Source organism: Oncorhynchus gorbuscha, linkage group LG04 (assembly GCF_021184085.1).
Source record: "Oncorhynchus gorbuscha isolate QuinsamMale2020 ecotype Even-year linkage group LG04, OgorEven_v1.0, whole genome shotgun sequence".
In the NCBI taxonomy this organism is placed as follows: domain Eukaryota; kingdom Metazoa; phylum Chordata; class Actinopteri; order Salmoniformes; family Salmonidae; genus Oncorhynchus; species Oncorhynchus gorbuscha.
The window spans coordinates 17,751,973-17,768,605 of NC_060176.1; the positions used below are offsets into that span (position 1 = coordinate 17,751,973).

The window sequence follows — 16,633 nt, forward strand, 5'->3', positions numbered from 1 at the left end:
CATTTTCAAAGCCTTTTATTTTCTTATGAGCAAAAGTTTTTCAAGCTGCATGTGTCTGAGTTATAGTTTCCATTACCAAGCTGTGAGCATGATGAGCTGACCTGTCACAAGTGCTCCATATATTCAGAAATGTCATCTGTTCTTGTTTAAACCACTATTTAAAACAAAAACCAGGACTAAGCAAGCTACTTCACATGTATACAGTGCATTGTGTTTATTCTTTCTTCGTCCCTAACTTGACTTAATTCCTTTGAGCAAAGGGCCTCAACAGTTCATCTCCAGCAAACTATCCATCCTGAGGGTAGGCACATAAGTGAGACATCAGAGAGCAGGAGGGGGTACATATTTGTTAAAACACGAACTCTTATTGCGGTATTGGAGTGTAGTCATCATACACACTACCTTTGAACAGCGTAAATGTCTAGGAATTGGGGATTTCCCAAAAATATAAATTTCATCTAATACATACATGGTGTTATGCACTACGTAACAGCTTTGGTTAACTTCGAGCAGATAGAGAACTGCAATGGCTTGAATAAACAACGACAAGCTGATAGATGGAAGAATCTTACATGTAAGCCTTGTGAGACGGTGAGCAACTTCATTTTCTAGGCTGAAATCACTCTATCTCTATCCCCTCTATCTGATTGTCTACAGGCCTGAAAAGGTTGAGCTGCATGGTTACTCCTAGACAATATAGTCAATTTCTGAATAAAGTGTGTCTGTCAGGTCCTCTTCACTCGAGTTCTGTCTTTTCAGACACAGGGAGCCTCGGCTGTCAAAGAGATGAAGAAATATCCATTTGTAGCATCATACTGGGTCAACAGCATTTTGAGTGATGGCTATGGCTTTTGTCTACCACGTGTTTTTGCAAAAAAAATGTAATGACTTATGCCTTAATTTCAATTGAATATAAATGTTCCAGGTTTGCAGCACAGACTCTTACCCGAGATGTTGGCACTGGAGGTCCCCAGCACAGGGGCAGTGTTCCCTTGATCCCTGGCCCTCTATGTCCCAGGACAGCAGCTCCATAAGGTGGTTGGGGGAGCCATGACAGCGCTCACGCTCTATTGGCTTGGCCGTGCACACAGGGAACTGCAGGGCTGACCACAAGGTAAGGGGAGAGAGATGGGTAGTGACAAAGGTAAGTGACATTACTTCAGAAACGTAAATACAGGTGTACAGTATATGAACCGTGCTTGGAGGGGAAAGCAGGTTATGGGCTTTCAAATGATCACTTAACTATCTGAAACTTCAATGCACCCTGCTTCACTTGACTTTGTGACTATCATAATTGGCTAATTACATTGAGCACAGACACTTTGTGGTATCGCAATTTGAAGCCTCCCTTTTTTGGATGTCAAAGAAATCCCTGTAGGTTTTTATCTGGCTGAGTCAAAGCCAAATGGAAGGAGCCCATTTCGCTCACCACAGATTATGTTAATTTCATGTAGAATGACTCAGGGTGTATAATTTAGCAGAGGAATTATGTTGTGTGTGTGACCTTGTGGCCTGCACCTTTATGGAAAGCACAGCAGAGGTCTGGGCTGCAGTCGTTCTGGTATTGGCAGATGCTGCCAGCTTCCCCCTTAGTGGCATTCTGGCTGCACTGGCCCCACACACACAGCTGTCCTGTACAGCACTCCTCATTCTTTTTGCAGGGCTGGAACACGCACACACAGTGACAAACTGTTAGATGACATGCATGGCATCCTATAAACCCCATGGTCATGGAATTGCATGACCGGTCTCGTGTAACTCTCATAAGCTCTCTAGGTGCAGCAAATTCCTGTTACTGGTGCGCTAGTGTGCTGCTTGACATATGACTGTGTTTTTCTGTGCAGGACATTAACACAGGCCTTATCAACTAGGAAGAACTATTCTCAGCATACCTTTTGACTTTGAATGCAAGCTAGTATCTATAGTATTACGGGGATGGATTTCCACTCTGCCCTGCCAAAAACATTGGTCTTAAATTCAATTACATTGCTTGTGTCTGTAGAGTAGGCTCTCTCATTACCTCTCATCCTGCTCCGCTCTTTGTCCTTGGATAGAGGGGGAGAGAGGTGGAGCTCTTATTCAATCAGACACATGCTTTAATATGCAGCCAAGAGGAGAGAAGCTCTCCCCCATGAAACACTCCAGTTACACTTGTGGCAACACTGCAATGCAGTAACAATGCAGAAGCAGCTGCATGATATTGTTTAAGCAATCTGCTGCTCTGTGATTGCTGTGTGTGTGCATGTGTGCACTAAGGCACTGTTACAAAACCTGGAGATGGTCTGAAGTAGTATGTAATAGGAACTAGGAAGAAGTCAAAGCCCCCTAGGAAATATGGGTCTGCATAAATACATTCTACCGTAGATGGGTTCAGTGTCAGGGTTTGTAAAATGTGTGTGGCACTGTTAATAACCATGAAATGGACCTACCACGTCGAGGGCTTTGCAGGTTAGACACTTGGATCGGTGCGTCTCATACCGGCAATATTTCCCCTTCTCACAATCCTCATCAATGATACACTCCTGTGAGGTAGGGGAAGAGGGGACATTCAACACACCCTCCTTCACAGATTCACCTGCAGAGGGTCGCTATATGGTACCAAAGCCGCCCACAATCCAGAGTTTTTCACTAGAAAACAGATTGTACTGGTAAAATTGGCTAAATCAAACATGGTAGTCTTGAAGAGAAATTCAGAGGTTGTAGCCATGTACTATTGCAAACTTCTTTACAAAAGTTACTTTAAAATAACTTTAAAGTACATTTTTGAGGATGTGATACGTTGTTGCACGATCTCCTCCAATATTTTTCTGTGCCAAAAGTGACCTGAATAAAATGGGCCTGCTGTTGAAACTGGGACAATGGGCTACTTGTCCCAAAATGTTAAAGTAAACATCCAATTCCCTCTCACTTGTCTCTCTACCACATATCACAAGGAAAAGACTGGCAGGAATAGCACGCTCTGAGACTGTCAATTATTTTAACTAAATATTAAAACCTGTAACTGCAATAAAGGGCTGAGTCGTGGCTGCCAAATATAATTCACGTAGACAGGATGCAACTCTGAAGAGAGCTTATCAACCAGCCACCATCCTGCACATGTCACTCTGCCTGGATAAGACATAGCTTTAACCTGGCTTATAGAGAATGAGACAGCGCAGTTGAGACTGGAGAGGCGTACAGAGCCTCTGGGTCAAGTCAAATGAGACACCCGAACACGACAGCCGCTGTGGTCGCATGCAGAGCAGCGCAGAAAGAGGAAACACAGCCCATGACTTGATGCATTTTTCATGAATTGTGACATGCATTAAGGATGGAATTGTTTTCATCTTATGCCCACTGTCTTTTATTAACCACAAAACACCAGTTAGAGTTGTAGTGTTCCAGTTATTGTGGATGTTTTTATTATTATTTTTAATCTGTTGTAAATGATGGAGGGAAATTCCAAAGATTGTTGTTGACTCACATGATGAATATTATTTTCCTTGCCACTGGCCTGGATAACTGTTCTGGTGATGTGGGTCTCTTCTGTTCTGTTGTCTGTCTCCTAAAGAAAGAGAGACACATTTCCAGTTAGGATCACTTCTGTAGGATTTCTGCAATTTTGCTTTGTCTTCATAACAAATGTGGGATGCCAAAATACTACTACCATACAGTATTACAATTCATAATAGCATTTCAGCATGCTAGGTTTGAATGGAACACAGTATAATAATACATTTGCGTATGACTATTACTGTACCTTGTGTACTGTCTCTATGGTGTGAGTGGATTGGTTTTCAACCACACTCTCAGAAGTGCTATCGTTGTGATAATTTGAGGGAAGGTTATTGGGATGCAAGCTGGACTTGGCACTCTCATTGTCCATCTAAAGAGGTTTGATGCAAAAGATCAATGTTACAGTGAGGTCACCACTGGGGTTTTTTTATACACATTGTGCATGTTAAGATTGACTTAGACTCATCTCAACCCACCTGGGCAACTGTTTTTATTAGTCTAATAAAGATGTATGTCTCCAGTTAAACTTGTTGTTGCTTTAACAAAAACGTTTCAGATCAACTAAAAGTATATAATAAGAGTGTACTGCACTATTATCTGTTGCATTTTACATAGCATTAAAAATCATACAAATGAAAGGGGTGCTATGGGACATTTATTTATCAAAGCTCTGAAAATATACATCTGAGTAGACCTGACCATTAACCGACCTGGTGCACCGAGTCATCCAGTTTATTATGCGTGTCCTCCATCAGTTGCTCTACCTCCTCAAACGTGTCGTTTAATGTCGTGTGTCCTTGTGCCATATCCTCAGGGATCTGGTTGATGTCCAAATCCACGGGCCTGGCAGATTCAGGAAGGAGGATGCCATGGATAGACGTTAGGCTCAGGGTTAGAAGAGAGAAATACAACATCCTTGCTGCTGCACGAAAAGGCACCCGAATGAATTAGGTTCTTTGGACGTTGCCTCTGCGCATTGGGTGTGAGCGGTGCTGCTGCTGCACTCTGTCGGAGGGGGGGGGGGGGGGGGGGCGACGACTGTATTGCCTTATGCATGTATTTGTATTTTGAGAAAGATGTAGTTTAATTTGCCCCAAGTTATACTACGACTGTAGGCTATAGCCTAGTCGACAGGTGCAAGACTGTAGGCTATAGCCTAGTCGACAGGTGCAAGCCAAAGTGGTACATTTTCGATGCTCATACCTCTCATAGTGGCGCCAGTGGCGAGCCTATTCTGGGCCAGCGGCAGCAGGCTGTGGGAGGATGCGGCCAATGGAGGAGGGACGGTGGCACACCGCAATGAACAGACTTGCCTAGAGCCTTTGTTTGAACATCTAATGAGACCACCGTCAGTGTTGACAACGACTCTTTATTTTGACTCTTCAATTAGAAGTTTATAATTCACTTGTTAATATGTTTCCCAATCATTAGGCCTAGTTACAATGTATTACAGTTGTGATAATTAGATACACAGGAATAGAGTCTTCTGTGACTGTATGTAAACGTGGATGCATAATATGGCTATGTCGCATGTTTTCTCCCATTTACCACTAGATGGCCTCATTTGCATGGAAATTATTTTCAGTAGCCTCGTCTAAACCACTGCGGAGTAGCCTAGTTTATAGGTTTATGGTTACTGCTAGACGTTTGCGTTAAACGCCCACCCACTACCACGAGCAAGCACCTGACTAAGTAACCATACCAAACATAAACATATTATGCTAATTTGAGTGTCCTGGATTTAGCCTTACTATGTTAAGTCGAGTCTGAGACCAGGCTGTTTAGAGAGGTCACTCCTTGGTATGAGGGCCTTGTGATGACATTGGGGCAGAGAGGTGTCACGGTGATGATCTGACCATGTCATCGCCATCATCTGAACATGTCATTTTATGTAATGGAAGAAACTGTCAATATTTTGAAAGCAGTCCAATTTTACTCACTGCGTTATTGATTGCCAAATGTAGCCTATTAGAGGATACAAACATTTTGCATAATTTGATGCATGTTCTTTGTTTTGTTTGTTTGTTCTTGAAACATACTGGACACTACACTGAACCGCTGGATATGATATTTTTGCTAGAGCCTGTGCACGTGCCTTAATCATTTGCGGAGTGCATCTTGCGCCTCAAAATGTATTTGAATTATTACAATGATATGCATCATGATTTAGGCTATATGCTGATATTACATTTGGTAAATTTTTTTGTTGCTTAATTAGCAAAAGACCAATTAAACTGAAATCCATCTTTATTCTCCATAAAAAAAATAATCAGAGTATACTACAATCTCTGCTGTAATTATTTTGCACTGTGGCTACATCTACAGCATTTGCGTGTAAAGTTGTAATGACGCCTTTTATAATTTAAATTTCGAGCACAGTGTATCAGAAGTTACCATTGGGTCTTGTAATCTCCAGCACCGCCCTCGTGCAATAGACGGGAGGTACTATAGTGAGACAGTAATTTAGCCCAGTAGTAGTTCAGAGTGAGTGACTGGAAGAAACGTACCGACACATATAGCCAGCGCAAATTCTATTAGAAACATTTTCTCTGACCGGTCATTGAGGTTTTGAATATCCCTCTTCAATCAACTGCGAAGACTGGACCAGTTGATTTATTTTTTCTAATCTGTAAACTAAAGTAAGTCACACTTCCAATTACGCATGTTTCACAAATCAGTGACCGCTGGGCAGATGTCTAGGCAATTGAGCAACATGACAGTTAAGTCTGAACACTGTGACATAGTTCATTCAAGTTTGTAAAATCGAATCTTATCTGAGGAATTTATTTGGTTTCTCTACTGTGGGATTTGTACATGTTTTTTCTTGCCTTAGTATTCAAATAAATACATTCTGATAGGATTAGATACAGATTCATGTACATACAGTAAGAGCCTGTGTGTCTGAACTGGACAATAAAGCGTCTGGTTTGTCTCCATACTCTGATAAAATAGCTCTGTGTGTTCAACCATTATAATAATGATGAATGTGTCTCCGCCATAATCCAGGTTTAAAAGCCTTTATGCTTGATGTGTCTGGCTGAGTTTTACAATGTTATAGGCTACTACCATGGCATGGTACTTTCTTTAAATTTACATTAAGAGCGAGACAGTAAATTACTAACACTGTACTATTAGTTTGAGTAGTGTGATTTGTCACCAGTAATAAGTGACTATTGAAGACTAAATGATCATTTGAGTATCCAGGCTGGAACTTTTCTCACATCTTCTCCCATATATGAGAGAGGTTGTGAGAAATGTTCCAGCCTGAATACTCCGAGATAATCGTTTAGTCTTCAATCATCACTTGTCTGTAGAATGTATGCACACATGACTGTAAGTCGCTTTGGATAAAAGCGTCTGCTAAATGGCATATATTATTATTATTGTCTCAGGTGAGACTATGTGTTTATGCCAAATTAGAATTGGTCACAATTTTGGATTCATTTGTCAATTGAAATCAAGCTTTATTTATATAGCACATTTCAGTAATGAATGCGACACAATGTGCTTCACAGGAAAAAACATAAATAAAAAATTATGAAAATAAATATCTAAATATTTACTACACAACAAACATAATAGGATAAAAAAAACAAAAGAATAACCTTACAAACTGAAAGACTAAAAAAGCACCCGAAGGACAAGCTAAGCTAAAAAGGTGTTTATTAAGATCTCTTTTAAATATGTTCGGTTTCGGCCCCCCTCAGGTTCTCTGGCAGGCTATTCCTTTACGCTTGATGTACAGTTGAAGTCGGAAGTTTACATACACTTAGGTTGGAGTCATTAAAACTCGTTTTTCAACCACTCCACAAATTTATTTTGAACAAACTATAGTTTTGGCAAGTCGGTTAGGACATCTACTTTGTGCATTACACAAGTAATTTTTTACAACACTTGACTGTGCCTTTAAACAACTTGGAAAATTCCAGAAAATTATGTCATGGCTTTAGAAGCTATCCACAGTAAAACAAGCCCTATATCGACATATCTTAAAAGGCCGATCAGCAAGGAAGAAGCCACTGCTCTAAAACCACCATAAATATGCCAGACTATGGTTTGCTGCACATGGGTTCAAAGATGGTACTTTTTGGAGAAATGTTGTCTGGTCTGATGAAACAAAAATAGAACTGTTTGGCCATAATGACCATCATTATGTTTGGAGGAAAAGGGAGAGGCTTGCAAGCCAAAGAACACCATCCCAAATGTGAAGCACGGGGGTGGCAGCATCATGTTGTGGGGGTGCTTTGACTGCAGCAGGGACTGGTGCACTTTACAAAATAGATGGCTCCATGAGGTAGGACAATTCTGTGGATATATTGAAGCATCTCAAGACATCAGGAAGTTAAAGCCTGGTCGCAAATGGCTCTTCCAAATGGACAATGACCCCAAGCATACTTCACAAATTGTGGCAAAATGGCTTCAGGACAACAAAGTCAAGGTATTGGAGTGGTCCCATAGAAAATTTGTGGGCAGAACTGAAAAAGTGTTTGCGAGCAAGGAGTCCTACAAACCTGACTCAGTTACACCAGCTCTGTCAGGAGGAATGGGCCAAAATACCCACAATTTATTGTGGGAAGCTTGTGGAATGCTACCCAAAACGTTTAACCCAAGTTAAACAATTTCAAAGCAATGTTACCAAATACTAATTGAGTGTATGTAAACTTCTGACCCACTGGAATGTGATGAAAGATATAATATCTGAAATAAATCATTCTCTCTACTATTATTCTGACATTTTAAGTTCTTAAAATAAAGTGGTGATCCTAACTGACCAAAAACAGGGTTTTTTTTTACTAGGATTAAATGTCAGAGTTACACAATGGCCCTTTGCGTGTCATTGGAGAGTGGGGGGCGTAAATACACAGGGAGAGGAATTGTGACACTCTGTCTGCTTTAGCGCTGCTGTGTCTGTCAGATGAATTCATGTTCCCCTTTCATAAGAATTATGGGAAGTTCTAAGGTTACTCACTAACGTGTTTGATGTTGAGTTTGAACTTGTGGCTTTAAATAATAAATACTGACAGCAGGCTTTGTCCCAGGTGAGGCACATTAGCTACAGCATACAAATTCAGATGATCACAGATCAGTTTCCGAGACACCTGTAAGGCATGTAGATACGGTATATAATCTGTTATAAGCACACATTTTGGATTACTGAAATCTGAATGGAATTGTCCATTTTCTTTTGTGTACTCTTTAAAGTGTACCTACAGTATGTGGTGGTATCTGTCTGATTTATGTTTATCTCAAAGTCACACTAGAAAATAGGCCACTGTGAGTACCTGGCCATGAGAGAGCAGCTGTGACTCAGTAAGGACATTTTGAGAAGGCAGCGGCAATCATACAGTCATGTAATTTTCCGCCACCTCTTGAATGAGCAATAATTTCCTGTGCATCCTGTGCCAGTTGAAAACATGGCACGCTCTTCCTCATTGTGCTGTAAGATTTAAAGTCCTGCTTTATTACTCTGTGCTTCACTACCTTACTGATAGAGTATGTGTCAACATCTCAATAGACGACATGTCTACGTGTCTCAATTTGTCTCAGGCATTGGTTGTCCATGTGTGATTTAAATACTCTGTTCTCCCTGGATTTGAAAAACATTGCACGCTCAAACAGAAAACACACATTTATTTTCTCCTGTCTTGTTGGAATTTCCTCAGGAATGTTCAATCATGATAGTATTTCTTGTGCTTAACTGAAGTTAAGGAACAGTAAAAATATATTGTTCACTAAGATTTATACACTTGCTGTTAGCCATGGGAGTATACTCTTAGAAAAATATGTTCTTTGGAGTGCTGTATAGAGCTTTTAGGTGTTCCATGTATGAAGCAAGCGATAGAACCCTTTTTGGTTTGATATGGAACCTTTTTCCAATACTATACAACATAGACAAATGTGATTTCTTCAGAGCAAATGTTTTTGTGCAGTGTATACAACAGACATAAACAAATCAAAAGTTTATCTGTACCGGTCCTCTTCTGTCATTTTTCTTCTTCTTGTTTTTATCACCATACCTATGCTATCTGGAATAACAAACAATACATCATCAGGTTTGACTTGCTCTCCCCAAAAGCAGATTTCTAGAAAGATCACAAGGTTTTATATCGGGAGTGAATGTAGAGATGAAAAGATGCTGAAGGTTGATGGTCTGTCTCTAGACGTCACAGTTAGTCTAATTGGGGGGGGGGGGTAAAGATCAAATCCACGCTGATTTATTACGTTTAATATGTCTACATGAAAGTTCCCAAATGTTGTTAAAACTCAAGAGTTAGTGTGTTGCCAAAATATCTGAATTTGCCCCCTTAAGGGAGTTTCCCAAACTCAGCACGAATCTGCTGTTCTTGTAATTTTGTCAAAATTTACTACGTTTGTAATTAGTGGTTGTGCCTAGGCTTCAGGGGCAGACTGGGACAAAAATTCAGCCCTGGCATTTTAGCCACACCAGCCCCCATCCACATAATAATTCACATTTCCCGTTGCTGCAGGATACTTTCCCTGCTGTAGCAAACTGGCTCAAATTAAGATCATACATTTGTGTGTCTCTCTTTTCTTCCTACTTCCACTGTACTCACCTCTGAGCTGTCTCTGCTAAGCCTCCTTTCCCACAGCACTGGTAACAGAAGACCAGGGGACCCCACAGTGCCTTTGGAAAGTATTCAGACCCCTTGACTTTTTCCACATTTTGTTATGTTACTGCCTTATTCTAAAATTTATTAAATAGTTTCCCCCCCTCATCAATCTACACACAATACCCCATAATGACAAAGCAAAAACAGGTTTTTAGACTTTTTTGCTAATTTATTAAAAATTCAAATGGAAATATCACATTTACATAAGTATTCAGACCCTTTACTCTGTACTTCATTGAAGCACCTTTGGCAGCGATTACAGCATCAAGTTTTCTTGGGTATGACGCTACAAGCTTGGCACACCTGTATTTGGGGAGTTTCTCTCATTCTTCTCTGCAGATCCTCTCGAGCTCTGTCAGGTTGGATGGGGAGCATCGCTACGCAGCTATTTTCAGGTCTCTTCAGAGATGTTAGATCTCGTTCAAGTCCAGGCTCTAGCTGGGCCACTCAAGGATATTCAGAGGCGTGTCCTGAAGCCACTCCTGCATTGTCTTGGCTGTATGCTTAGGGTTGTTGTCCTGTTGGAAGGTGAACCTTTGTCCCAGTCTGAGGTCCTGAGTGCTCTGGAGCAGGTTTTCATCAAGGATCTCTCTGTACTTTGCTCCGTTCATCTTTTCCTCGATCCTGACTAGTCTTGCCACTCTACCATAAAGGCTTGATTGGTGGAGTGCTGCAGAGGTGGTTGTCCTTCTGGAAGGTTCTTCCATCTCCACAGAGGAACTATAGAGCTCTGTCAGAGTGACCATTGGGTTCTTGGTCACTCTGGCCAAGGCCTTTCTCCCCCGAATGCTTAGTTTGGCTGGGTGGCCAGCTCTAGGAGGAGTCTTGGTGGTTCCAGATGTCTTCCATCTCCACAGAGGAACTATAGAGCTCTATAGGCCTTTCTCCCCCGAATGCTTAGTTTGGCTGGGTGGCCAGCTCTAGGAGGAGTCTTGGTGGTTCCAGATGTCTTCCATTTAAGAATTATGGAGACCAATGTGTTCTTTCCAAATCATGTCCAATCAATTCAAATTCGCACAGATACTCCAATAAAGTTGTAAAAGCATCTCAAAGATGATCAATGGAAACAGGATGCACCTGAGCTCAATTTTGAGTCTCATAGCAAAGGGTCTGAATACTTTTGTAAATATGGTATTTCTGTTTTTTTTATATTCTTTTATACATTTGCAATATTATTTAAAAACCTTTTTTCACTTTGAAATTATGGGGTATTGTGTGTAGATTGCGGAGGAAAAATAGTTTAAAAATCTATTTTTTCTATAAGGCTGTAACGTAACAAAATGTAGAAAAAGTCAAGGGGTCTGAATACTTTCTGAAGGCACCGTAAGGGCAGTGTGTGCTAGCTTCCATTAACCAACACAGAAAGACCTCCCCAGCAGGTGTTAATACTATAGCTTTTTAAACAATTCGTGAAGCTTGGAGCGCAAACCCCTGGTTGTATTTCATCTTTCCAAGCAGACGTTGTAGTTACTGTATATTTTAGTTCGAAATGATGATAGCCACATATTAAAATTGCTTTCTGAAATGTTGTTTTGGTAGTACAACTACTTGTTAATGGAAGCCCAAGCGGTTGTTTACTGTAGTTCAACAGAAGTCCTTAAGTTTTTATTATGAAATCTATACAGAAAAAACGGTTGCAAATACCATCATGTGGTCACATTCAACAAGACCAATATAACCAGAGGACAAAGCGGTCAATTCATTCCATCCACTGCAGGATTTTCTCACCATTTTCTGTTATTTCAACAATGGTGTGAATGCAGATGTTGTCTTGTACCACACCTTGCAGGGCAAAGGGAACAACCTTATCCCCCAGCAGAATAATAATACACCCTTTGCATAACCAAATGACCCTGCCCCAAACTAATTAAAGCACCTGTATGCTATGCTGAGCCCCTCCCAGCCATCTCCCAGCACTCATAAACATTACATCACAAAAACACACTGATAACGGACTACAGAATGGGCCCAGAGTCATGAGCACGGCCATTGGATTGGCACTGTATATATTATAGAGGAGCCACAATATTAAGAAACTGTCAGTACATCTCTACAGCCTTTTAGCGAACAAAATAGGCTTTCCAGCCTCCAGTGTCGATGCCTATGTAATGTAATCCGACACCAGAGTCACTGTTACCAGTGGTGCCAACTTAGCAATTTTATTGCTAAATTTAGCAACTTTTCAGACTACCCTGGAAACTTTTATTTCAAACAGCACCTAGCAACAAATTTAGCTACTTTTAAAAATGTGTTTGGAACTTTTAGCAACTTTTGAAAAGTGGCTCAAACGCTAAAATGCACAAATTTTCCCTCTAAATGACACAACGATTTTCTCTGTCACACTCAGTCACAACACACGTGCCTGGCTGCAAAAGTGCATTGTGAGTGACGTCAGCAGCGGGCACTCAGCTCGTGCACAGGTAGCAGCAGGCCAGCAGCAATTTCAGTAAATTGCAAATCATTGTTGGCTGACTGCAGTAGTACGTGTTCGGCGAGCCAAACCCAATGAATATAGTTGGTCACGAATGTTGATCTTGAACAGAACTTACAACATCAATCAACATGTCTCAATCAAAATTGTACAGCCAGAAGTACAGAAAAGAGTGGGAGTCTGTACCTGAACAAATGTCAAATCATATTTATTGCCGAGATGGCCAGTCAATTTGAGAAACGTTATTGTGTATTCTACATAATTGACACAGATTTACGTTATCAAGCAGTGACATCTCAATGTCATTTAGCAACAAATCAACCTGCCTCTAGCAACTTACCCTGAAAATTAGTTGGCAACACTGCTCGTTACTACATCTCATAAACTTATACCCACTCGCTGACTGAACAGACTGAGATTCAGAAACATTGAAAAAACAATGTAAATACAGTCTTTTTAATTGACCTTTATCAGAGGATTATTTAGCAATTATTACACATTAATTCAGTGTTTCATTGGAATACATTATAACTTTAATAAAAAGCAGTAGCACTGTATTTAATGTCTTTTTTAGATGGCTATTGGCTTATGCATTATAAAAGCCAATCTAACAACCTTTTTAGGCTATTGCAAGTTAGTGTCCGTCATACGTGTTCCCTCAAACCCCCCATTCCCTAATTAGGCCTACGTGTTAATTAGCCTACTATTTCGTACAATATATCCCCCAAATATTAACTGGCAGCATTAGGCTACATATGTGTATTTTGTCTGTTTTCTCCCTACCTCGACTGCAGCAGAAGCTGATCCGTCGGTGCTAAGCCTAGCATCATTTCTCAGTACAGTCACAGAACTCAGCAGAACCAGACTCTGGGGCCTCAGTTTAAGAAAATAAGTTTGTAAATGTCACACATTTAGCAGCGTAGACCTCAAGGCACCACCTTTTTACAATCCATGATCTGGGCTGACTGATGACAGAGTCAGAGCGGGTGTTTTTACTGAGGCATGTTTGAGTTTGAATGTGACAATTTTTGTGACCTCAGCTCAGCCAATCAGAAAACCGGGCCGTCCCAAATGCTCCAATATATTATTGACAATGGAGAAATTGCCAAATCAAATCTTGACAGGCGCATGGACCTCCTGCCATGTCCGTTTTTTAAATTATTTTGTTTTGTTTTTACCAGCCAGCCCAACAAAAAGATGGTCTGACCCATCTGGCATTTGCTAGAATTGCCAGATGGACAATTTGCCTGTGTGAGGTTTGATTTATACACGGATGTTAGAGATAAAAAACCGCACCAGAGCACCTGCTCTGGGGCCTCAGGTTAATCTAATTGTATAACTAGTTTGACATGAACCAAGCCTTTGGATTCGGAGCTATGTCTCTCTCAGGGCTCACTACAGTAAAGACAAATAAACTGAAGTCAAGAAAACAGCAGACAACATTCCAAATTAGCAGCATCTGTCTGTAGGCTTATTCACAATATCCCAGAGCAGAACTGTGTGAACTTTCTTCTTCCTCTTTGTATTATTTCCTTCCTAGAGCCACACTGTGGAAGTGAGCACATGTTTCCAGGCAACAGCTCCAGCACCAGGACAGAACGAGGATGTGGGAGGTTGAGGCTCAGAAAGCAAATCACTTGCAGGATTTATGCATGGTTTAAATTGGTTGATCCTTTCAGTAGGATCCCGCTCTGCCAACTTAAACCACCACGGTCATCAGCAGGATATAAATCGGCAACTAGAACACATTAACACATTTCCCCTGGCTTGTACAAGCTCAGAAATCGGTCATTAAGGGAACTTTAAAGGAGTTTGACTCAGTCCTTGTGCTTTAACCTCCAGCAAAGGCAGTTTCACAGTGGCAGCTCTCCATCCCTTTGATCTGGACAGGAAAACAGACACACTCACATATCAGATGACCCAATAACACATCAGAGCTCTGCCACATGTAGCTGGAGGCGGTGGTGGAAAAAGTACCCAATTTGTCATACTTGAGTAAAGTAAACATACCTTAATAGAAAATGACTAGTAAAAATGTCACCCAGTAAAGTCACCCAGTAAAATACTACTTGAGTAAAAATATATTTAACTATTAAAAGTAAATGGAATTGCTCAAATATACTTAAGTATCAAAAGTAAAATTATAAATAATTTCAAATCCCTTTTATTTTTTTAATTTTACCTTTATTTAACTAGGCAAGTCAGTTCTTATTTTCAATGACGGCCTAGGAACAGTGGGTTAACTGCCTGTTCAGGGGCAGAACGACAGATCCCCGACCTTGTCAGCTCTGGGATTTGAACTTGCAACCTTCTGGTTACTAGTCCAACGCTCTAACCACTAGGCTACCCTACCTTAAATAAATTCCTTCATGTTTTTTAGACAGGGGCATAATCCAACACTTAGACATAATTTACAAACAAAGCATGAAGGGCGGCAGGTAGCCTAGTGGATCGAGCGTTGCTAGATCAAATCCCGACCTGACAAGACACAAGTCTTTTGATCTGCCCCTGAACAAGGCAGTTAACCCACTGTTCCTAAGCTGTCATTGTAAATAACAATTTGTTTACATTTACATTACATTTAAGTCATTTAGCAGACGCTCTTATCCAGAGCGACTTACAAATTGGTGCATTCACCTTATGACATTCAGTGGAACAGCCACTTTACAATAGTGCATCTAAATATTTTAAGGGGGGGGGCGGTGAGAAGGATTACTTTATCCTATCCTAGGTATTCCTTAAAGAGGTGGGGTTTCAGGTGTCTCCGGAAGGTGGTGATTGACTCCGCTGTCCTGGCGTTGTGAGGGAGTTTGTTCCACCATTGGGGAGCCAGAAAATTTGTTCTTAACTGACTTGCCTCGTTAATAAAATAAATGTGTGTTTAGTAAGTCTGTTGATCTGTCCCTGAACAAGGCAGTTAACCCACTGTTCCTAAGCTGTCATTGTAAATAACAATTTGTTCTTAACTGACTTGCCTCGTTAATAAAATAAATGTGTGTTTAGTAAGTCTGCCAGATCAGAGGCAGTAGGGATGTTCTCTTGATAAGTACATGAATTGGAGCAATTGCCTGTCCTGCTAAGCATTCAAAATGCTACTTGTATGGAGTAAGAAGTACATTATTTTCTTTAGGAATGTAGTGAAGTAAAAGTAAAAGTTGTCAAAAATATACAGATACACCGAAAAACGACTTAAGTAGTACTTTAAAGTATTTTTACTTAAGTACTTTACACCACTTGCTGGATGCATATCATGACTTTCTTTACCCTCAAATTACTGTAAGGGTTAAAGTATAATTGTGTTTACAGAGCAACAACCCCTAAGCACTCCATCATTGTGTTTATGATCACAATAAATGGTCATCAAGTGTCATGGACAGAGTCCAGCAGTCCTTTTTCTGAAGAGTGGCACAGATCCTTCAGGTCTGAAGGAGCTGTTCTCTTTGAGGTCAGCAACACAGTGTATTTATGTTTGTAGAGTGGTCTTATACAGATGTCAGGCTATCCTCCAGGACATGTGCTGTTTTCCTCTGGAACATGACACCTGTCTATTCTGAGCATGACTTCCCTGAAAGCTGCCTTACCGGCTCCTCTATTCCTTCCCTGTGGTCATACAGTGTCATATAAACCCCTCGGTGCCATTCTGAAATATGGAACAGAATCTTTGGATCCAATTGCCTCTGCTGACTGAATGTCTGTCTGACTGTCTTGGGGAATGTCTGTTACCAAAAAAAAATCTGCCTTGTGCAGTGTGCAGTCACTTCTCACCGTAAGAATCTTGATCTCACTCACATTATGAGGACCTCATGTTACTGTATGGTCTATTGGTGTAATGATTGCATTGAATATGGCATCAGTCCAGTGCTTCCCTGATTTTTCAATGTTGATTTAAGAACATCAGAGCATTCTTTGTGTGGGATCTTTATACATGGTGAGAGTTCACTGCGTTTGTCAGCTATTTGCTCATTTATTTGTGTGAAATGAAGAAAAGAATGTGCCACTGGATAAGGTCAAACTATTGTGCTAAGTGGATTACATAATGTCTGTCAAACTTCAAATAGCTGGACAGACATTATTT

At 40.7% G+C, this 16,633-nt stretch overlaps 2 protein-coding genes across 19 annotated transcripts in view; one reads left to right on the top strand and one right to left on the bottom strand.

Moving 5' to 3' along the window:
- Positions 1-4,479, bottom strand: dkk3a (dickkopf WNT signaling pathway inhibitor 3a). The gene is made up of 7 exons (XM_046346048.1): positions 4,206-4,479; positions 3,740-3,865; positions 3,464-3,544; positions 2,430-2,522; positions 1,519-1,663; positions 947-1,103; positions 1-775 (listed from the first exon to the last, which is right to left on the bottom strand). Exons 1-7 carry the CDS (start codon positions 4,407-4,409, stop codon positions 688-690), a joined length of 894 nt encoding a protein of 297 aa, XP_046202004.1. The 5' UTR covers positions 4,410-4,479; the 3' UTR covers positions 1-687.
- Positions 4,480-5,976: 1,497 nt separating this feature from the next.
- Positions 5,977-16,633, top strand: part of mical2a (microtubule associated monooxygenase, calponin and LIM domain containing 2a) — a 45,339-nt gene continuing 34,682 nt past the window's right edge. For all 18 annotated transcript variants that reach the window (XR_006838452.1, XM_046346049.1, XM_046346053.1 and 15 more), the window contains exon 1: positions 5,977-6,134. The gene's annotated coding sequence lies outside the window, so the exon portion shown is untranslated. The remainder of the gene's footprint in view (positions 6,135-16,633) is intronic.

Bases quoted from the DNA above. Each gene is read 5' to 3' on its own strand.
- dkk3a (XM_046346048.1), bottom strand. From the start codon at position 4,409: ATGTTGTATTTCTCTCTTCTAACCCTGAGCCTAACGTCTATCCATGGC. The intron at 3,866-4,205 runs GTCGGTTAATGG...AAACCTCTTTAG, and splicing joins TGGATGACTCGGTGCACCAG to ATGGACAATGAGAGTGCCAA. The intron at 776-946 runs GTAAGAGTCTGT...TCTCTTTGACAG, and splicing joins CTCCAGTGCCAACATCTCGG to CCGAGGCTCCCTGTGTCTGA.